Below are 23,728 nucleotides of genomic sequence, written 5' to 3'. Positions count from 1 at the left end.
CTGAAGATGTTGTCTAATTGAGGCTCAGTGCATTGTTAATAATTCAAACCCCCCACAGAGTCTTGTGTTAAAACATTGGAAGCAAACCAGAAATTTGAAGTTTATCCAAAAGCAAAAGAGTATTTTTGCATTTGTTTTCAATATACTAGATATGCTCCCCACAAAAAATCTAGGCATATTTTCTGTCAATGCTTAGCAAAATGACATTATTATGTATGGAAAAATAGTTTTAACTGAAAACCTTAAAAATATTTTATTGATATAAAGAGAGAAGAATCGCATAGTTTTACTCATGACAAGAATTTAAAAAGTTCGCACACAGAGTTTGATGTATTTTTAAAGAAACATTTTTTAAAAGTTAAAATGAAAAGAAAGGACAAAATAAGTTAAATAGTTAAGAGTTTATTTTCGCTAGAGTCACAACAGTAGAACCAAAATATGAATCTTTCCAGTCCAGTACCTGAAAACTTTGGGCTCATCATGTTTTTAGGTGGAAGAACGCAAATAGAGGCCATGTGGAGGATTATTTAATTTCATATGGTTATATTCCCTGTCATGGAATTTGTACAGCATATGTGAAACAGAATAAAGAAATTAGATAATAATGTGGATATGTGTTCATCACATTGAACAGCAATGTCCCAATCTGTCCCAATCAGAACTTAGTAACAACATTACTATGTTGTCAAACCCCATGCAACTTACTGGCAGGTCATCATCATCATCATCATCATCATCATCATCATCATCATCATCATCATCATCATCATCATCATCATCATCATCATCATCATCATCATCATCATCATCATCACAATCATTATCGCACTCATAATTATGAAAATCAAGTCCACCCACCAAACTGAATCAAACAGGGAACGTGTACATCCAGGAGTTGCATATAAAGAACCAGATCCTGAAAACATCCATCTTTCACTTGCCACACCAAACTCCTCCAATCTGGAACTTATTCATTCAATTTCCATAGAAATGAGCTGTGAATTACTTTCCACCGCTCTTCCAATCTGAAGCTAATGAATGCAGATGGAAAAGATGTTGATGTCATCTAAACAAACAACATCCAGCACCTGCACATCAAACTGAAAGTCTGTCCTCTCCTGGACTGAAATAGAAAACAGGATTTAAATATTCAGATTTCTCAGAGGAGTGCATGAATAACCAAATTATTAATCTGTCCTATTTATTTCCCTTTCTCCATTCTACTGTGGAGGGTTAAGAGCACAGACAGGAGCAAGCAGCCCGCTTAACGTTAAGTGGTGCAATTTGTTATCTGTGGGTGTTGATAAATTAGTGTTCCCTGTTGCAGTGATGCTTCCTATTACTCATGATCTCAGAAAGCCTTTATTTCTATGATTACCTCTTTGCTCAGTCACTGGAGGGGAGGATGAGTCTTCAAGACTAATTCACAAATCAGACATTTTTTATAGACACTTTTTACTGCACATTATTCAAGGACAACAGATTTCAGTTTAATCTAAAGTAATTTAAATTCAAGAAAAGAAACAATTAGCGAATCATTCCTGCTTCTTGGTCATGGAATTAAATTATACTGAATCGATTCTGCTGTGGAAACTTTCATTTCCAGTTAATCCTCTGTTTAAATGGAGTAGACCACTCTATTAACTTGTGGAGAATACTGAACACTGTGCACAGAACATTTGTTCTGTCTTAATGGATCATTCCAGTAAACATTCTCATTAAAAAGAAGTCAATTAAGATCTAATGTATAAAACAAGTATAGCTGAATTTCCCAACACCTTTGTGACAAACATTTCATAAAGAAAAAAAAAACATTTAAAGTATTCAGAAAAGCTTTTAACTCAGGATGTCACTTGAATAATGAAGATGCTAGAAGGTAACAGCCTGTATTTATTTAAAAAGACCTGAACTAAATATACTGACTGAATGTGAAAATAAAAATCCACAAAACATAAATGGGCCACAGTTAGTCAGAACATTTAGATTTTTCAGATTAAAGGTTTCATGTTGGCTGCTGTGTTTTGACAGTTACTCTAAAAGACGGACTTAACAATCCTAATGTATTTTCATACTAAGGATGTTTCTGGAATCAAAACGTCTTTTTGACCAAAGAACTTCACTTTCTCCACTACAGCCAAAGTAGTAAATATCATTTCAGAAATGCTGCACAAGTGTCCTGATGAGCCATAAATACTTCCTCAGATTATTCCTGTTTAAGCACTTTGTCCAAATTAGTTTTGCATAATTAGGATTTTTCTTGTAAAGTTTGTTTTTCTTATAAAAATATTTTACAAATATGACATGAAGGTCACCTTTCTGGAACTGGTTTCGATAATGGTAATGGTCATTTCAATTAAAGTATTTGTCTTCCGCACTAACATCATCCATTTACCAATTTATCTTGCTGACAATTTTTACTTAAAACTGGAGCTAAAGCAGTAGGAGAATCACTGGCTGTGGTAGAAAAGTGTTCATAAGATAGAAAAAAAGACTGGTTGTGTTGAAAGGTTTTCAACATCGCACCATTATTGTATTTTATACACCTCTGCAGTGACATCATATTGTAATGATGCCACTTTCATTTTTTTGATCTACAGTGGCATAATTTTTTTAAAACACTTTTACAACCTAAGATAGACATTTGGCAGGAACATGCTTTACTTAGCTTTACTTGGCTTTGCAAGTCTGTTACTTTGCCATGGTAGCAAATATTTTTGCCTAAAGAGCACTTAACATGCATCTTACAAATTAAAAGGAGGATAAACCTATCAGCATCTGCTGAACTAGTAGATTTCACAATAATAATGGTTTTTGGATCACGACAAAGTAAGTTTTTGAGGTTGATGCTAAACCATCTGCACAGCGGCAGACAAGATTTATTTAAAAATCTGATGGGATCAGACATCCAATGAAAAATATCCTAAATCCATCTTACCTGTGTATGATGTGCTTGCTGCGAAGGTAACCCAAAGCCAAGGCCAGCTCACAGAGGTACAGCTTCACTGTGGTTTCTGAAAAGTGGACGTTCTGCTGGAGGTGATAGCGCAAGTCTCCCCCCAGGAGCAGGTCCACCACCATAAACATGTCCTCCTCGTCCTGAAACGAATACCTGCGTTGGAACAAAAGCATGGGTCAAGCATGACAAGATCACATAGTGACAAGGTCATGAGCAAATAAGATGTAAAACAGATGCTAAAGGAGGAAATGGGGGAAAACACAGTAGATTAATGTACAGAAGCAACATGAATACATCTAAGTAAATTAGAATATCCTGAAAGATTTCACTTTTTCCAGTGACTTAATCCAAAAACTGAAACATGTGTGTTATCTAGACGTATTACTTATATACATAAAGGAAAACAAAAATTCAGAAAATATAAATATTTCATAAGATGGAAATAAATAAATACATTTTAACACAGAAATCTTGTGTTATCTCCCACATTATCATGAGGAAGACTGCTGACACCAGCACACAGTCACGACACTCCCAACCCAACCAGAAGGATAAGACACGGCAGCTCTTTGCTGGTGAAATGGGCTTTTCACAGAGTGCTGTATAGAAAGTTTTGTGGAAGGAAAAAGTGCGATAGAAAAAGGTGCACAACAAACGGAGTGGACTGAGGCTGAAATCATTGCTTCAAAATCCACAAACAGGCACATCGCTGTTGGTATTTTGACCTGTTCAGGAATATTCACATTTTTCAGATGAGTCTGTATTCCACATTTCATAACTGAATACATCCTTCCACTTTGCAGAAAGTCTTTAGTTCAAGAATTATGCAAGGTTATCTTCCAGAGAAAAACTAGTTTTATGTCGTCCCTGAGCAACTGAATCAAATCAGCCGGATATGGATGGTTTGACATAAACAGTTGACTTTACCTACCCTATAACCTGTAAAACCACAAACCTCATTTCAGTGTTGACCATGGGAATAGGTCTAAGAGCTTTTGTAAGTACCATATACATCCATATATATTAAGTATATCTCTGACAACCTAATGGGAGACACAGGAGCTCTCTTTCTCTTCACTAATCCTAATGGTTTAACCTTATTTGAAGGCCATTGTTTATCCTTAAAAATCTGCCGTTTTATGTCAGGATTAAAATGTTCCAATTTTATGGTAATTCACCACTTTCTTTCTAAATTGAAAGCACAGTCATCTTTGTGTTTCACGAGTTTTAAAGGTCAAATGAGGAAAGAGGGTGAAAAAAACAAAAACAATCTCTTTTGTGATCACATCTGTGATCAAAAGATTATCTTTTATTCTGTTGAATTGCACAACGTCTGAGTTTTTTAATGCCAGTGTGTGAAATGTAATAGGTTAGAAGGATTTTGTGAATAGCAACATTTCTATTCAAATCAACCACATTTTTTACAACCCCAATTCCAATGAAGTTTGGACATTATGAACAACTTAAATAAAAAAAAGAATACAAGGATTTGCAAATCATTATTATATATTAAATTGGAAAAACTGCAAAGACAAGATATTCAATGTACAAGTGGCTAAACTTCAGTTTTACAAATATTGACATTCCAAAACAGTTGACAGGACCGTGTTAACGACAGTGTTACATCACCTTTCCTCTAAACGTCAGTCAACAAGACTTCAGGAACTAGTTACCATGATGGCAAAAAAGAATAATAGAAATTGAGAGTTTCAAAAACCAATTGTGTTTTGACAAAAAAAAAAAAAAAAACATATTAAATGTACTGCATCCCCTTTCAGATCCATCAATATATCCACTGTATTGAGTCCACAGAGGTTAAGGTTGGCAAAGAACCATCATCTTGGCTCAAAGTCATGACTCGGTAACCAAGGATGAGTTTTTTGCCACGTTGGTAAACACCACCCCCTCTGGGAGATTTGCAAATAAAGTGTATGTTGTGCTTTTTCTGCACTGGATGGATGGATGGGAATTGATTGAGCTGACTCCAAACTGTCTGCTAAGGCTCAGATAATGCTGAGACCACGTAACATTTGATTGCCGTTGGCCTCCGAATGTGGAAAGACTATCTGAGAGATGCCTTCTGAGAGGAAGCACATGCATTTAACAAAGAACCTTCCGAATACACACACATGCCTCATGTGTGACACAATGCATCATGTGTTCATCATGGTGCATTAATGCATCATGAGATTTTTAACTATTGTTCCTGCAGCTGTATTTACAACAGACACCATTTAAATACACTTTTTGGGAAAAAAAAATCACTTTTTTCCAGAGTCAACATTAAATCAGACATAACTTTTTACACTTTTACTGATTTGATGCAATTTCCTATTCATAAATGTTACATTTTAAGACTGTCATAATTAACCATCATGTTGTGTGTTGGTGACGGACCCAAATGCAGACTTTAAGTTGAAATTGAAGATAAAAAATTTATTAATTACTAAAAAATAAAAAATAAACATAAATAAAAAAAACCCCAAAAACGTAGTGTACACAGAGAGCCAGAGCAGAACAAAAGTATAACAACAACAGGGAGGAAACGGGATAAGAGGATTTAACAGGAGGAATCAGCAAGGAGTAACTGAGAAAGAGGTGCTTAAGTACTGGGAGGTTGAATGCCGACTTGGCCTGATGAGCTGACGGGCAGCAGGTGTGAGGCACTGATTTACAGACCAAATGTTTGTTTCAGTTCTTTATTTCAGTTATATTTTGACATTTAGTTGAACATTTTTGCAGCCGGGCGGACTGGACATCCTTCCTCTTATCTGTTTCTTAGAAATTATTTTGATTCAATTTGAGTTTAGAAATCATTTGAATAAGTGCTTGGTGTGTCTCCTCAGCGGGGTGGAGCAGGTGCTGCTGAAAAGCTCCAGGAATGTCCCATGTCAGTTAGGAGGGGCAATGCTCTGAGGGTTTATATTAAGTTAAATTTATTTTTGATTGACCTTAGATTAGTTTAGTTAAAATCATTTGTATATATGTAATTATTTATTGTTACCATTTACTGTTTTGGTGTTAGGTTTGTGTAAATAATGTTTATTCCTTGTTATATTGATTACCCCTCTTTTTGGCATGTCTGGTGAAATTGCTCAGGGTATAAAAGCCAGTTTCTTTGTGTAATGTTGTTGGTGCAAATGTGATCTGCAGTTCTTTAATAAATCCACCTGAACTGCATTTTGTTGTCATTCCTCCTTTTAAATGATGAGCCTTCACTGATCAAAGTGACAAAATCTCTTTAACTGGATTAAGTTATTGACATGAACCGACCTTTTCACAAATATTCAAATTTATTAAATGAATCTTTTCAAGCTGAATCATCCAAAAAGCTTTTTAATGTCTGGAGAGAAAAAGCCTGCACAACTTGATACAGGACTTGCAACATACATAATATCTGCATGTAGAATTTTGGAAAAATTCACAATAAATTTAAACTTTGCACTCAATTACAGATTATAAAACAAGTTAATTCTCTTAAACAGCATCAACAAATATCAGGGCAAATATTCACTGCTTCTCAGCAACACTGTAATTGATCTGTGAGGCTACCTGCACTGCATAATTTTTCATTGAGTGCAACAGTGTGAAAGAAAAAGTTTCAAACTGTAGACCAGGATAACAAAAAAGCCTTTTGGTACACTAAAGCATGAGCTACACTACAGTTTGTAATTTTTCGACAAGAGCTGTTTTACTCTGTCAATTAATCTTTTGATTAACTGCCTTTGATCCTCCCTCTTTCTCCTCTGTTTTTAGTGAGTCCCTTATTTCCTTCATCCTACCTCTGCATCCTACACGCACACACTAAGAGTAAATACCTCAAACCCAGCAGAGGTGGCTACGGCTGAGAAACAACCCAAGAGGCTGCTGTCACAAGTGTTTAGGAGACAAACTGGACTTTAGTTGTTCTTTTTCTTGGCTTCTTTCAGGAAAACAGCTGTGTTGTTAACTACAGTTAACTACACAGGTTAAAATGTGATTCAAATTGTGATGCAAGTTTTGTTTTTTTTAATAAAGAGATAGTAGCTTAATCTTAGCATTTGCAACTAAGTAATTCTTTATTTGCGATGTGACAGGCTAGCGACCTGCCCAGGGTGACCCCGCCTCTCGCCCAAAACGTTCGCTGTAGATTGGCACCAGCAACCCTCCCAATCCCACTAGAGTGTACAGAAAATGGATGGATGGATGGACGGATGGATGGATGGATGGACGGATGGATGGACAGACGGATGGATGGACGGATAGATGGACGGACGGATGGATGGACGGATGGATGGATGGACGGATGGATGGACGGATGGATGGATGGATGAATGGATGGACGGATGGATGGACGGATGGATGGAAGGACGGACGGATGGATGGATGGATGGACGGATGGATGGATGGACGGATGGATGGATGGATGGACGGATGGATGGACGGATGGATGGATGGATGGATGGACGGATGGATGGATGGATGGATGGATGGATGGATGGACGGATGGATGGATGGATGGATGGATGGACGGATGGATGGATGGATGGATGGACGGATGGACGGATGGATGGAAGGGTGAATTGCCCAATATCTCAGGTATAGATCTGTTAAATTGTGTATTATTATTATTTTTGATGCATTTTATATTAAAGTTGGTTTTCCTTAACTGTGGTTAATATCTGTGTTTGGATCAATTGACTTTCTGAGGCATGTATGAATTAATAAAATCACTACAACACATCCTGCTGAATGACTAAAACCATCACATCTCCTTCCTGCAGGGAGCCGCCGGTTATTACTGCCAATAAATCCCCAGGTGGTTGTGACAGATCAATCCATTCTCACTCTCTACTCGTCATATATTGATGCATGGCAAAGTCCGTCATCGTCACATGTTGACGCGTGGGGTACCCCCTTCACGTCATTAACTGGTGTGAGGGGTTTTACCCTGTGCCTTACCATAATTCTTGTCTAAAACCAAACCAAATCGTCAGGTTTTGAAGGTTCGGCAGTGTTTGTGAGAACCCAATAATCCAATAATCCACGTAAAACATGTGACCTTCCCAAATCGTCAACATGTGACGCTGAGGGAGCCGTCCCAAATCAAGTATTGACGGGGTACCCGAGGCGTCCAGATGTGACTCATGGTCAGGACTCGTCAATATATCGAGTAGGGAGTGAAAATGTGTTGGACAGACTGGAGGTTTCCTTCCGTTAAAAGGAAACTTTCCTTTCCACCATCGCCACAATTATGTCAGAGTGTAACACAACTATTTTTCAGATTTCAGCCACCTGTATTTATAACATTATTGAACCCTTGAATAGCCAAGATCACAGGTTTTGATGGCCATAATAATATGACCTTACTGTACAGAACTGTAAATTATGTAAATTATTAGTTTAAAACAACTATTTTTAATAGTTCTGCCACCTTTTCACCACTATCTGAGTGTATCTATAACAATATTTAAAGTTCAAATAGCCAAATTGTCATTAACTGTAAATTATAGAAAATTATAGAGAATGGATGGATGGATGGATAGATGGATGATTGTTTATTGTAAGAATATCCTGTCTGATTATGTAACTATTTATGTTGTGCAAAATGCTGATGATAAAAATTCCAATCAGTTTGAAACTGGATCTTTTAAATTGACTTGTATCAGCATAAAATTAAACTGACACCACTAATCTTTCTTTATGTCACAAAGTTTGTAGTTTTTCAGACTCTCCAGTATTTAATTTTGAAATAACACATTCTCCCCTAAAATGTCTCAACCAGCATGTTTCTGTGTGTGTATCATCATTTACAAAACATCTGAAGTCAAAACGAATTATGAAGGATTTTAATTTTCAAACTACAAAATCTACAATGCAGGAAAATGCAGGAAATTATTTTATTCATATAAAACGTAACCAGCATCCAACAGAAGGATAATTTAAATCTATTTTTCTGGCTCTTGTGTTGTTCTTTACTTAGTTTATTGGCCAGGTGAAGAAGTGGCTTGTGAGAAATTGTGCACAATGACATCAGCTGAGATCAATTGATCAGGTTAGATTGAAAACTGATTGAGTTTAATCTATTTAAGAACTTTTTTCAATCTGTGTTATGGAACATGCTGACATCTGTAAACAGTCTGATGGAAATATTAAAATCAAGACAAATTAAATCATTTTTCTAAGAAAATGGAGACAGACACTTTTGTTGACAACTAGAAATGATGCATTTGCTAATTTCTAGGATAATGACTGTTATTAATTTTCAATTTTCAATTATTCAGTTTTCTTTTCCATTACAGTGATTTCTCTTTCACAGACACATGGTGTGATGTCACCTTTGTTCCTCATAATTTATGACCACTGGTGACAGAAAGGCTAAAATAATATATTTTGAATACAGATCCACTGGAATTGTTAGAAATATCAGCTAAATCAGTATCAACACATTAGAGCTTTAAAAAAACTGAAATGTGAAATGGGCCATAAGTCTCTGATTAGTGAACCTCTTGTTTAACCTTTTTTTATGCAACAATAAAAATATAAACATAAACATAAGTGATTCAGCTAGGTAATTTTGTTTTGTTTCGTTTCACCACTTAGTGACCCACTTTATGGTGGAATCTTGGTCCTTTCATCTTATTTTATAATATGTCATATGTCAAGATTGTATTTTGCAGCCAAATAAAACTATAAATATCTCATTTGACAGCCAAGAGCAGCTGTTGCTTGATTCTTGAGACAACTTTTCAAGCAGAGAACAGAGAGCAGCAGCTATGCTTCAGATTAGAGCCTGTACATTATATTGAAGTGCTGCAGACATTTCATTAGCCTTCCTGGCACTGAGCCTGGTCGCTTTATACTGTACGGGTTCGCTTGCATCCTTTCACAGCCTCTTCCTGGTCCCCTGTGTGCCAATACACTCTTCAGCTAATATTTTGTTGCTGTCTCTGCTCTGCCACACATGCATTTCAATGTGACCTCTTGGTGGCCCTCAGGCACTCAGTCTTATGGGAGCAAATCCTGCATGGAGCTTTTAGAGACAGCAGTGCCCCTCGGTAACTCCAGTAATGGACATCTGAAGAAACCACAGGGGCTCAAGAGTTAATGGGAACATGTCCTTACAAAAGGCGTCACTGTCCCCTCTGTCAGAGGTAACACTTCTGTCTTGTAATATTACAGAGATGACAGAAATAATAACTTCAGGCTGAATTTGACTTACACTGCTATGAATAATTGGCTCCCTTAAAATGTTCTTCAGTTTGTGCATTTTTTGTTGCTCTTAAATGTTTCAGAACATCGTTTTTACCAGACAACTAGGAAATCAGCAGAAAATACGTAATAGGGTTTTAATTTAGAGTTTCATTTAATTAGAAAAGCTGTCTATAACGGCCATTTTGATGATCTGAAGCAAGTACATCGGACAAAAAAAAGCAGACAGAAGAAACCTGAATGTAAAAAATACTTTTTACAGCACTGTACGTTAAATACTGTAAATGATCTAATTTACTTTTATTTTTATACATAACCTTTAGCAGTATAAAAATGTTTAGCTAGAAATGAGAATAATTAAATATAGTCATTAGACATTAATACTACCCCCAAAGCACACAGTGACCACAGCGCCTCGGTGAGATGGATTCAGGCAGCCAACCCTGCATACTGTGATATGTTGGATCAATAGCGACAGCCCTTCAACCTTTCTCCCACCATTTCTCCTCACGCCTCCCCCTGACTGACAGCTCCCATCAGTCTGTGTCCAATGTTTCCTGAGCACGGGGACGGAGGTGCAGCTGTATGCAAAATCACTTCCACCTATATCTGTTACAAACAGCCAAATTGGGCCAAGTATTGAAAAACTAGCAAGTTTATTCTGTATTCTAAATCAATACATTTTTATGCTTCATTTCAGAAAGTAAGGCCTGATTTTACTCCAAGTTCAGTCACAATTTGGCAGTGAGAGTACTTGATTATGATATTTTCTTTGGCTAGACTGGATTCGGAGATCTTGCATTTCACCAGGTCACCTTCACATCAGGCCAAAACGCAGCAAGCTGGCAAACTATTTTCAAGCTTTCGCCAAATTCTGCAGCACTAAAAGTAAAAGGAGGCATAATGTTTGCTGGCAGTAACACTAGAGTCTGGAGTTAAACTTATCTTTACTTATTCTATACAGTCAAAATCTGTACTGACTTCACAATACCTGTCTGCTTTACTGGACTTGTATGTCTTTATAAATAAATGTTTCTTATCTTTATCTGGCGATACAGCTGCGTGGTTTCATACAACATGACTGAACAAGGTACAACTCAGAAAGATGTCTTTTTCTCCACATATGACGCACTGGCATGATTATATAAAGACTGAGCAAAATAATAATAAAAAAAACTCCCTGAAGCAAGTAAAGTTTTTACTGTGCAACTTTTTTGTGATGCTTTCAAGGCTTTCCTTTTAGCTAATTTCTTTACAGTCAAAGTGCCATTCATTCTCCAGCATAAACATAAAAAATGTTTTGCAATAAAAAGTCCTAAGAACTTTGTTTATATAGAGGAAAAATGTCATTACTGCTTGCTTACACTGTTGGGACAGCATCCTGTGGATTTCTCTAAATATATTTGATAATGTTGGGCTTTAATATACATGAGAAATATTCTCAGCACATCTATTGCACCTGCTGTCTGTTCCAACTCTAATAAATATGCTGCCACAAAAAAACTCTTCAAGTTCAGCTGCTGAGATCAATTTTCAGGTCGCAACATTTTCACTTTATGATCTAAACATGATCAACTGCAAGAAATACAACAAGCACAGAGGTAGCAGTCATCCTCAAATAGATTAAGTCTACAAAGTCCACATTTTTACATACCTTCTTGTGAACCATTGAAATAATTGTTTTCCTTCCTTTAGTGTCAAAGAAGCAATGATTCTAAATAAACAAGAGGATTTTTTACCATAACAGGGCTCTAAACCGTTGTTCCAAGTGTTGAAATTCTTTGTAACACTACATAGAGTGGTCTGGTTACTTTTAATTTTTGTTTTACTAAGTGTATTGTTGCTTTGAAAACTTTGCCCAAAATATTAGGTCACACTTAGTGGAAACCAATAGGAGGATCAGTAACAACAAGAGAAGTGGATAGGAACTAGAACAGATGGTAACAGAGACAAGAGGAAAAAGGAAAGTGTGTGAAGACAAGGCTAATGAGGGAGGACGCAGATGAGAGAAAATAGGGACAGTCCAGAGGACAGTTTTCTGCATATAATTGGCTCAATGCAGTGCATTGCAGGTGGTCTCCTCCTGTCTTTGACCTTGAGTGCTTACCACAGGACTATCGTACCTTATGCCAACTCAACACAGTGAGAGAGGCAGAAAGAAAGAAGGAAAGAAAGAAAGAAAGAAAGAGGAGAGGGTGGGTAAGTGGGCACAGCGCTGACCCAAGCACATCTCTAGAGGAAATCACCCCACCCATGGGGGCTTACACTGCCAACAAAATTAACTTCCAGTCTTTTTTTTGGCAAGCACAGCATGCAATCAAGGAAGCACTGGTATTGCTTGTCTGGTGAGTCTGTGCACTGCGCTACTCTCTTATGTTGAGGTCCCCCCTTTCTCGTGATTATTTTGTACTCTTTACTTCTTATTTCAAAACTGAAAAAAAGTTGTATCAATTAGGATTTCTGCCTTAATCTTTACCATAATTTATGTCTTAAAGATGGATCTGTGCTTACCAGAAGTTAACCAGGAAGGGATGCTCGAGGTTCTGCATGATCTGCAGCTCTTTCAGGACATTTCTCACTTCATTGCGTTCCACACATTTCAGCTTGTTCATGTACTTCATGGCGTACATCTTCTTTGTGTCCTTCTTCTGCACTATGCAAACCTGTTGAGATCACATGAGGGTAATGGATATTCTTATCAATGCTTTATTGCCCTGGTAAATGATTGGAAAATGTCATTAATTTAATGTATAATGTGGAACTCATTCTGAAAGATAATGGATGCCAGTTTGACACAACATTAAAACATCTTCAAACAGCTGCCAATTAACCTCTAGAACCCGATGGACAACCGGTGGGTCCAGCTGCCATGTGACCTCGGCTCGCTTAGGGTGTAAGAGGTTAACAATTATCCAAAAAAACTAGAAAGGTACTGCACTGGCAGTGAAAGAGAAAGCAAGAGAGAGAGTGATACAAAACCAGCAATAACAGACTCTCACCTCTTTATTACCTAATTGGCTTATAAATGCCAACAAACTAATGAGATTCATGAATCTTCATTGAATGTGGCACAACAAACCCTCCAGAAATCATACCTGCAGAAATCCTCAGAACATTTGTCTTCCTGGTGATCATAAATTTAAGATTCTTGTTCATGCTGGGAGCATCAATAAGCCAATAATTGCTGCTATCTAAGCGAGTGATCTCTGCACCAGCTGGCACAATTAATCTCCCAAGGCCTGATCGCTTTACTCTTCACAACATACTGGACAGGAAGGGGCATCACTTTGAACTATGTGGTTTCAAATGTTGTAGTCCAGCTGCTGTAAACGTAGATTTGTTTCACTTGTGTCCCTGGTTCTTTTTAAACAAATTACAAGGTAAACGTAACTGGAATGTATATAATAATGTTGTATAACTGGATTTATTACTGTGTCTTAACTGGAACCCAGAATCGACAGCATATAACCCCAGTATTGGATTCTCAGGATTGGCTGCCAGTTTCTTATCGGATTGATTTTAAAATTCTCTTATTGGTTTTTAGTCCCGGCCTATATCCAGGACCTTCTTCAAAACCATTTCACTTCCAGAACACTTCGATCAAATAATAAACCACTCTAACGTGTTCCCAGAAGCAGATGCAGAGGAGACGGGGCATTTGCTGTCACTGCTCCTAATTTGTGGAACAACTTATCCTTCAGATCTGCTGATAGCCTGGAAAACTTCATCTCACTCCTCAAAACTCATTTTTGTTCTTTGGCATTTACAGAATCCCCAATGTTATAATCTACCTGTCCTGTTTGTTTAATTTGTTGTGTTTTACTCCTATGTATTTTTACTACATAATAATAGCTGTTTTTAAGGTGCTTTATAAATAAAACTGACATTGAGATTAAGTGACAGTTTTATAACATTTATCATCGTTCACTGGGAACCAAATACATACACAATACAGTCTGTGGATTTACAACTCTACACACAGATGCAATTTTTGTTATCTTCATCATGTTAGCTATCACAATGTCTGATTTCTATTCAAACTTTTATCCATGAATGGATTCAGATAACCACTTAATGAACCATTTGCATAGAAATCTCAAACTACATATCAGATTATTTAGAAGAAAATGAAAATCAGATGAGAAAAGTGCTAAAATATTATTGTGTTGCACCCACCTAGACAAACAGAATGATGGAAAGCAAAGTGTACCGTTTAGATTAAAATATTAAAAAAGTCAAATTCTATATGTTTCCTTGCAGCTATAAACTACATTTTACTACACACATACATGCACCATCACACACATACATGTACATGTACCCACTTTCTCACTATTCTCTTTACTTTACTAGGAAACTGCAAGAAAGCAGGTGTTCATACAACTTTTGAAGGGAATCTTTTCTGTTCCTGTGGACAAACTCTACCCACACTGAGTGACACTCAGCAGAAGTGGAAACATAAATACTCTCTGCATGACTCATTTGTCTTGATTTTAATCAGCAGGTCAATTTGACAGTTTGTGTGTCTCAAGTTCAATTATAAAGCTCACTCCTTGAAAAAGAAATCAAAATGTAATACAAAAGATTAGGTGGAAAAAAGCTAAATAACTTTAACTTACCTTTCCGAAACTCCCTTTTCCGATAGCCCTCAATATTTGGAAATGGTCAAAATTGACTGCAGCAAAAAAAAGAAAGGAAAGGAATAAAATTATTGTATATTGTTTAAGACTCAAAAATACATTTAGAAATTATAACTGATGATTCTGATAAATGGTAAATTACTGCATAGTCCTAGCAGATCATCTGAAATCCACCGTCATTAAATCCGGTTCAGTTCTACAAGTATAACAAGGTCAGGGTTCCTACACATTTTTCAAGTCGAAGCTTCCAGACTCAAATTTTCAGAGATTTCCCAGTACATTTTATTTTAATTGATAAGAAGAAACATAAACATGTACAGTAGATCTAAGGTTGATACATAGTTTTAAGTGGTTTGAATATGGAACAAGTATACAAAAACTAGGAAATAATTTCAATAGAAAGGATAAAAGATTATGACCAGGTGGATGGACGGATGGACAGACATAAATATAGCCAGAATGAGGCTATGCAGTGACTTCATAGTCAAATTAGCTGTACATCAGTGTGAGGATCAGGCCCAGCTAATATGATTAGTTCAGTCTAAACTGATTAGTAGGTGTCACTTAAATTTAAAATGACTCCCAGATGAGTTCCAGGGTCTCCTGGTTTCCTCAGCTGATTTAAACGAGAGAAAGGATGTCAAAGTGCCAATTACACTCTTGTGCAGATGTTGATTATTTCATGCTGTTTCTCGAGTGTCCATCATTTACTTCAGCACATCAAGCCACTGTAAGTAAAATATAAACCTCCTCCCCCTCTTTTCCTTTGCTTCCTTGTGTGTCTTCCTGTAATCATGTTATCTCACATCTAATCCACGAACGCAGCTGTGTCTCTGAAATTGTCAGGACAGGATCTCCCAGTAGCTAAGCAGTGAAATGGCTGTAATTACCAGAAGCCTCTATGGGTCTGTGTTGACTTTAGTCAGTGGCAACTCTAAATCTCCATGTTTATGATATGTGTGTGTTATATAGCTGGTCCCATGTGGAGTACATCTGGACAGGTTTGGTAAACACCCCGGCACAGATAGTGTGAAACGGGGAAGTGCCACTGATACGTGACTAACAGAGCATAACATCAGCTGTCACATCCAATTGATCTAGTGGCTGCAGGCTAAATGTTTGAGTGTGTGTCCCTGTGAGTGCACAGCGTAGTGTTTTAAATGTCCTGTGCATGAGTGTGTTTTTGGTAATTGTGAATGTATGTGCAGCATCATTTGAGTGTGTCATCCGATGAGAGCAAATAACGGGCAGCAGCTGTTCCATCCTCTGGGACAGCAGCAGAGGGGGAAAACCGTCTGTCCTCGTTGTCATGACAGCAAGAAACAAACAGCCCCCATCCACTTCCAATAGCCGATAAAGTGGCTGATAGAGAGGAGTGAGACAGAGGGAAATGCTCTGGCTGTGTTCCCATGTGTGTGTTTGTTAGACAGTGACTTGATAACAAAATGAACCAAACACTGGAAAGCTGCTAAAAGGAAGGTGCTGGAAATGTCCCTTCAAATCTTTGAAATGGCTCTTAAGGGAAACCATGCAGCAATCTTGGTGGACATCGTTTGTGCTGAAGATTATTTCGGTTCATGCCAGAATATCAGAGATCTCTGACTAATCTGGAGATCTGTAGCTCCTTCAACTCAATAAATGGGATGAAAGAAATTCTCAGAACAACCAGAATTGATCTCCATTTTAATTATTGTTTTACAAGTTTGTTTTGTTTTCAGATAAATTTTGTTAACTACAATTATGTAGAATTCAGGATATTCATTAAATATTGAATCTTTATCAGGAATCATTCTTATATCAATCTGTAGTCTTTTTTTCTCATAACTACAAAAAGATGATTTGCTTGCACTTAAGTTACAAAAGTGAGCATTTCCTAATCCTCAAACAGTTCCTGTTGAATATTTTTATATCCAAGGCTCCAGTTTTGCTTTAGAGTTATTTTCACAGTTATTTTTTACATTTTTATAAACACCTTCTGATAGAGTTCATATGATGATGAGCTGACCAGGTCCTTCAGCAGTAAAGCAACCCCAAATCATGCCACTTCCACCTTTATGCTTTATGTACACGGACAAAACATGTGCCTTCTATTTCAGTGGTGGCCCACGTCTGAACAAAATGAAATCCTCTCTGAATCCTCTTGAAAGAACACATTAACTGTGGAAATACTGGATTTGGCTTCCAGGTAAACATTAATGTCCGTTTTCTTCTTTCTCACTCACTTGAATAACCTGATCTGATGTAACAGAAGGTTTCTAATGTGATCGAACAGATTGAGCAGGAGTCTAGAGGTGGTTTAATCAGCACATCCAATACATTAAAACACATTATATCTCTTCCTACTCTTTCACATTTAGTCTTAGAGAAAGCATCAAAGCATCAAAAGTCATTTTATGTCTGTCTCTCTATCTTTGTCTTATTACTCCAGCAAATTGTCTGAGTGTCCACCTTTGTATCAGAACATCGGTTGTCTTTGGTAATTGAAATTTAAGGTCTATGTCCAGCCTTGAATAAATTCTAGTGGCTGCTAAATGTGGCCAATCAATTAAGTAAGACCTCACGTGGCTGCACAGTGTGGGGAGGAAGGAAACACACACATCTGGTGACGTCTGATGTGGAAACATCAAACTCTGGGGAGATAAACAAGTCCTGACAGAGTCTACCTTCATACAAACACCTCTGAAAAGGTCAGCCATGTTAAAATTTCTACAGAAATGTTAACATTTAATTCACATTTCTATCCTATTTATGTGATATACAATTTGTCCCAGCTGTATTGTGTCTCAGACACAAACATTCTTATGTTTCTTATAGAATTTAATTGCTTTGTTAATTAAAAAAAGTGTCATGAGTATCCATAACTAAAACAGAGTAAAATTTATTGATAGTCAATTTTTCTTGTCGACTTTATTAAAATGCTTTATGTGTTTCTGTCCTGTGCATTTTTACTATGTACATTTTTCCACAGCAAATGGATTCACAGCTTCACAGAACAACCATCAAGAAACTGTTGCCAGTATCACCTTGGAGTGACAGTGAAAAGCCGATTTGCATTTTTGTTGCTACTCAAAGCAGTGATTGCATGATGAGTGTTAATATGTATACTTAACATGCAGAGTACTGACACTTATCAAAACTATTAGAATTGGAAATTGACATATCAAGAGATGAAAGGAAGATTGTTCCTGGTCAATTTTAAAAAACGACTATAAAAGTGGATACTTGAGTCAAGCTTTAGCTAGGATTTTGCTGAGGATTCAAGCACTTCCGAGCATTTCTGAAAGTTACCTAAATCAAGTCAAGTTCATTTGTGCAGCACATTTCACCAAAAAATTGAAATAGGAAATAGACAAGTCAAGATTTCTACGACTACTTTCACATCAAAATACTAAAACTGTGAAACTCAAAGCCGTTGACACGGACTAGTTTGAAGTACTTGGGTTGCAGACTTTGACTTAGATCAATAAAATCTCTATGTATTATCTACACCGGACACACAATAGAAAAAAGTATTGAAAGTCCTTTTGATACCAGGCTGCCAGCAGTCTAGAAAAATGGAAACATGGAAAGATTCGGCTAGTAAATAACAGACATCATGAAGAAGAGGAAGTCTGTATGCACACAGGCAGCTATTCCAAGATTCTAAAATCTATACCACAAAAATGTGACGTCCTTTCCCTTTATTACAGTTTAAAGGGATTTTAAAATGGTGCTATAAAAACATCTTGAGATTCCCCCAGAGGAGCCGGCCTGAGTGGCTTCAGAAAGGAAAGGCTGGGTCGCTCTGTCTAGTCACTGTGACCCAATCTTAGATATGTCAAAGATGATTGATTGATTGACTGATTGATGGATGGATTGATGTATATAAGAATTCTGAATCTACATAATTTGCTGGGTCTTCTTAGATAAGAAAATCTTTCTATCAATAGGAATAAATTGGATTTTGAATGGTAGCTCAAAATGTGACCCCAGACAAAATGTGACCAGCCTTTGACCCATGTGCAAGTGACTTTAAATCAATGGGATTTATTGAAATCCCATCCATAAATACTAAAAATGCATTTATATAAATTTGCTGCATTGAATTGCATTCAAAATAAATTTGCTGAAATAAAGCAATAAATCTGTAAAACAGCCGACTACAGTCTGTACCCAAGAACAAACCTCTCCTCAACTTTGCCTAGTGGTACTCTAAGTGTACTGACCAGAAGAGATAAAGTAATACAAAAAGGCACAATTTATTTAAATCTACAAATAATAGCAGGTCTGAATTCTATACTTTTATATTTTTGAATATATGGTAGATAACCGTATTACAGCTTTACTATTTAAAAAGTAAAATTGTTTTTGGCAGACATAATTGTTTCATTTCTGTTTAAAATAAAAGCAATTAAACTGTGCTAAATTGAAATAGTATTTTTTACAAACTTATCAATTGCACAAAAGGCACTAGTACCAATGTGCTGTTCTTTAAGCTAAACAGCCGTTGACTGTTAAGTGTTATAAATTTTGTCAGGTAGCAGTAACACTTTGATGAGGCAGCAGAAAAGATGCTGAATGCTGCATGCACAACCTGTGTCAGTTCATTTGTGGGCAGTAAACAGGAAGAAAAATACACTGAAAAGGATCATCTGGATTTTTACACTCACCCTCATCCGTGTCGTCAGTGACCGGGGTCTTGCTGGACTGTCCGAGTCCCATGGCTGACTGCTCCTCGCACAGATCGTCCTGCTCTTGCTCAACTCAGCCTAGTTTGGAGCAGCTCTCCTTCATACCCTGGTCAACGGCTCAGCGCTCTGAGAGACTCATGGGCTGGACCCGTTTTGCTGACTTAAAGTGCTTCTCTTAGTCCACACATCACCACACGAACACAAACACACACAAAAAGAGAAGGGCTGGGGGTGTCGAACTATAAAGCCACCAACACACACACACTCTCTCACAGGGAGAGCCCCCTACGTATGCTGTCTGTCTTCAATGGTGCAGACGGACAACTCTTTCCAGCAGAGAGGAGGAGGGTGGGTGATGTGCCTGTGGCTATGAATCGCCGTTGACTGAGTCTAACCTGTGAGGGGAAAGAGGGAGAACATGAAACCAACAGCTGATTGGAGGGAGATGGGACACAAAGAAGGAACAATAAGAAAATGGTACAATACGGATTTTCTATAGACACTAAGACATCAATGTTAAACAAGCTCAGACTTATACAAGAAACAGGACTTTCTGTTTCGCTCTCTTTACTCTTCATCTTTCCTTTGTCATCTATCAATTATTTAACTTCCATATTTTAATCAAAAGCCCATCCCAAAGGAGCGCTGTCTGCAGAGCATGTGTGAATAACAGCAGAACCAGCTTTCCCATTAACAGCGTACAATTGGAGGCTTTTGATTTATAACTTAGTGCACTATGAACGGAAATAATTCATGCTGCCCCCACAAAACTGTAGGAGTTATGATGAGATTTTGGCTTCATGGCCAGACAGACCACTGGCACCTGGTGTTGATCTATTAATGCTTTAGCTTAGATAACTGAGTGTATCTTATCCATAAACTCCTTTGTACATTTTCCCTGAAAAAGTTTTTTGTTGCTTCACTTTAAGGTAAATAGCAGCCTATTTAGTAACATTATCACAAAAAGGAGTGAATGAACATTGACATTACATGGTAGGTAGTTTTGATGAAGACTTATTGAAAGTTCATCAGGGGTTCCATAAGGTAACTGTATAATGGTCAAGAGAAGTATATTTACTTTTAACTATTTTATATTTAACCAAGTTATAACTTGTAACATTAGAATTTTTATCTATCTTGAGCAAATATTAAGTTCTTTAGATTTTATGACATAAATAGATCTGGCTTTTATTTTAAGTAAATTGGAAATATCAAACCTTTCCTTGTTGTTTTCCGAGATAAACGTTGAATGAATAGGTTTAGAGTTTTTCCAGGTTGGACAGTGCAGCCTGTACGATGGGGCACTGACGTGGATTACTCACTCGGATTAGTTATAACCACCACAATTGTTATCAACACTCATCATTTTCTATTTTTCACTAAATTAGACTGGTAAGTCAAGAAAAACAATCATTTCTATTATTATAATGTTAATGTTTAAAAATGAAGGTTCCAACTTCGGTTCTCAGTAAATGACATATCGAACAGGTTGCATATTGTTATAATTCACTTCTGTGGGATTTTTGATTATTTGAACTGTGCTGCAGTTGCCTCGGTCGGGTTTGTCTTGCAACAAGATGTGGGATCTCAATGGGACAAAGTTGAATAAAGAAAACTGGATTAAATGGAATGGGGTTACAATAATGTAGCCTATTTACATTCACCCTTTATTAGCTGACATCCAGAATGCGTCACCACCCCACGTCCGAGCATCCTCTCTGAGTTAAATGAAATATTCAAAAACTAGTGCGGGACGCCGCAGTGCCGAGATCCCCGCAGAGGACACTGTGCTCGGAGCCCCTTATCTGATCTGAGAACATGCGCTGAATAGAAAGTACCCCGTGGCAGCACTGGGGTGCACCTACCTCCTCAATACTGACAGTTAGTTGAGCATGACATCGCTCCCAGCCGAGCTTGCTGCAGAGAAACCGTAAAGCAACAGTCCAGCTGAAAGCAGTAGTTGTATTCCGGACGTTGCTGCACCGGGACACCTGTCACCCGAAAAATGGGTCCGCGCAGCGGGACGTGACTCTCGGGATGCGGCGCAGGAGTGCAATGCGAAATCCCGTGCAGCGTCTCTGAAGGACAAAGGCTGCAAAAACTGGGATTTTTCGGTAGGAGGAGTGCGCCGCTCGTTGCTCTGATGCGCGACTGACCTCCACATCGCAGCCTGAGTGAATAGGTTGGCCACCACCACAGCCGTGCGTCCACAGGGAGGCACGTTTCATTAGGCTCCCCGCTGGATCCCGCTGTGGCCACGGGGCTCAGGTTCCCCCGTGGGGGCTCCAAACACATCAACATGAGAGGAACCCCCAATGTGCTTCTTCACAAATGTTATGTAAATTTCACCTAGTGATGATGATGTAACATATCATTCTGAAAATGACACAATTCATCACTTAAAATAATTGTGACATGAGAAATTGTTTACATCAATAAATAAGTTCCAGGTTGTATTTAGATCTGGTTTTAAGAATGTAAATCACTCATTTATATTGTTTATAAAGACAGAAACCCTAAAATTGAAACATTCTTCCAGTTTATGTGGAGCAACGCATGTTGATGAGTCCTTTAGAACAGCGCCCCCTACAGCAAATACCGGGTTGCCACCACGCACATGTACTCTGCTGAAAGTCAAATTTTTTGTAATGTGATGAAAATTTTTTTTATTGTAAAATCCCGTAAATTTAAACTCGGCAGTAAAACTATTTATGGAGAAAAAACAACAATCCAATGCAACTCTATACAGTTATTCTATGTTTCAAAATCATTTTCCATATATAATATAGAATATAGAGTTTCCTGTGTGAACCTACATCTGTTTTTTGTATGATGTAAAGCACTTTGAAATGCCTTGCTGCTAAAATGTGCTATACAAATAAAATTTGATTGATTGATTGATTGATTGATTGATTGATTGATTGATTGATTGATTGATTGATTGATTGATTGATTGATTGATTGATTGATTGATTGATTGATTGATTGATTGATTGATTGATCTGATGCTGTTGTTTCAGCTGAATTTCCCCTTTGTGGGACAATAAAGGATATTTCTATTCTGTCTTTATTCCAAAAGACAGGTTATTTTTTTTAGCTTGAACGGTGAAGTCAGACCCCTGACTCAATACTTTGTGGAACCATCTTTTGCTGCAGCTTGAAGTCTTTTGGGGGATGTTTCTTTCTCCGTTCACCTCCTATAACACAAGCTGAAGATTTACATCTGGACTTTGACTAGTGTGATGTAACAGATGGACATGTGTCAATGAACCCTTTCTCTGTAGCTCATTAGGTTGAGACTCATTGTTCTGTTCCATATTTGCCTCTCATTTGTGTGGAGTAGGGAAGCAATACAATCTGATTACAACTCGTGCAAGGTTGTCGATGATGTTTGATACATATGGGAATCCTGCATGAATCTCTCGGCTTTTACATGCATCCCACATGTCTACAAGGACTGCAAAAATTTGTGCAATGACCCAGAAATAAAATAATTTAATATCACACAAAACATTGCAGATGCTCCTGTCACTTCAGCATTCTGGATGCTTGAATTTGAAAATAAAATTGGTACCATGATAAACCTTTCCATCACTTTGACTAATAATTTTCAAACCACTAAGAAGGTGGTCATAGATCAAATTTCATTGCCAAATGGTTTGTGAAAAAATAAAATAAAACGGGACAGAAGCATCTCAGGAAAAGCAAAATGTCTCATCCTGACAGAAGAGAAAATTTGAAAATTCTAATTTTTCATTAAATTTTTTATAGATAAGCATCCATGGAAAAATGTTTGGAAGTAGCTTTAGTTTTCTGTCGCACATAAAGTATTGCTCATGAGTCAAATAGGTTCGGTTTTAGTCTCATCTGATCTTCTGCTGAATCAGTAATATGGTATCCCAATGAAATGCAAGTTTGATGTTTTGACATAATGTGTGAAATTTCAAACGGCATGAACATTTCTGCATTGCCATGTTTCTACTGTATACCTTTGAAGCCAGAACTTTTCTTTGCCGCATCATAATTTGCCAAGTTTTGGGCCAGTTGTTTAGCCCACCATCATCCATTAATTTGTGCTGCCATTAACTACAAACTGTAAAACACATTCATCCATTAAAAGGACTGCACACTCACCTCGGTCCCCTGTTAATTCTGTGGGCCAAGGTCAGAAGGAGAATGGCTGAGTGGTGGGACTGGGGGATGAATTATGCTGACGGTGCACACTGCTCATTTTTTCCCCTTCTTGCTGTTCAGTTAAGCCAAAGCACACT

The 23,728-nt window shown here is 37.5% G+C and overlaps 1 protein-coding gene across 1 annotated transcript in view; it reads right to left on the bottom strand.

The window, feature by feature from the left end:
• stk32a (serine/threonine kinase 32A) overlaps positions 1 to 21,784 on the bottom strand; it is a 47,964-nt gene extending 26,180 nt beyond the window's left edge. The window contains exons 1-5 of the mRNA XM_044140342.1: positions 21,323 to 21,784; positions 19,437 to 19,852; positions 14,767 to 14,822; positions 12,659 to 12,810; positions 2,936 to 3,109 (exon numbers count right to left, since the gene is read on the bottom strand). Of these exons, the coding sequence (XP_043996277.1) occupies positions 2,936 to 3,109; positions 12,659 to 12,810; positions 14,767 to 14,822; positions 19,437 to 19,488 (434 nt within the window). The 5' untranslated portion in view covers positions 19,489 to 19,852; positions 21,323 to 21,784. The remainder of the gene's footprint in view (positions 1 to 2,935; positions 3,110 to 12,658; positions 12,811 to 14,766; positions 14,823 to 19,436; positions 19,853 to 21,322) is intronic.
• Positions 21,785 to 23,728: the final 1,944 nt, after the last annotated feature.

The sequence above is a fragment of the Gambusia affinis genome, linkage group LG15, assembly GCF_019740435.1.
Source record: "Gambusia affinis linkage group LG15, SWU_Gaff_1.0, whole genome shotgun sequence".
Lineage (NCBI taxonomy): Eukaryota > Metazoa > Chordata > Actinopteri > Cyprinodontiformes > Poeciliidae > Gambusia > Gambusia affinis.
This window is presented reverse-complemented; position numbering and strand designations above follow the sequence as displayed.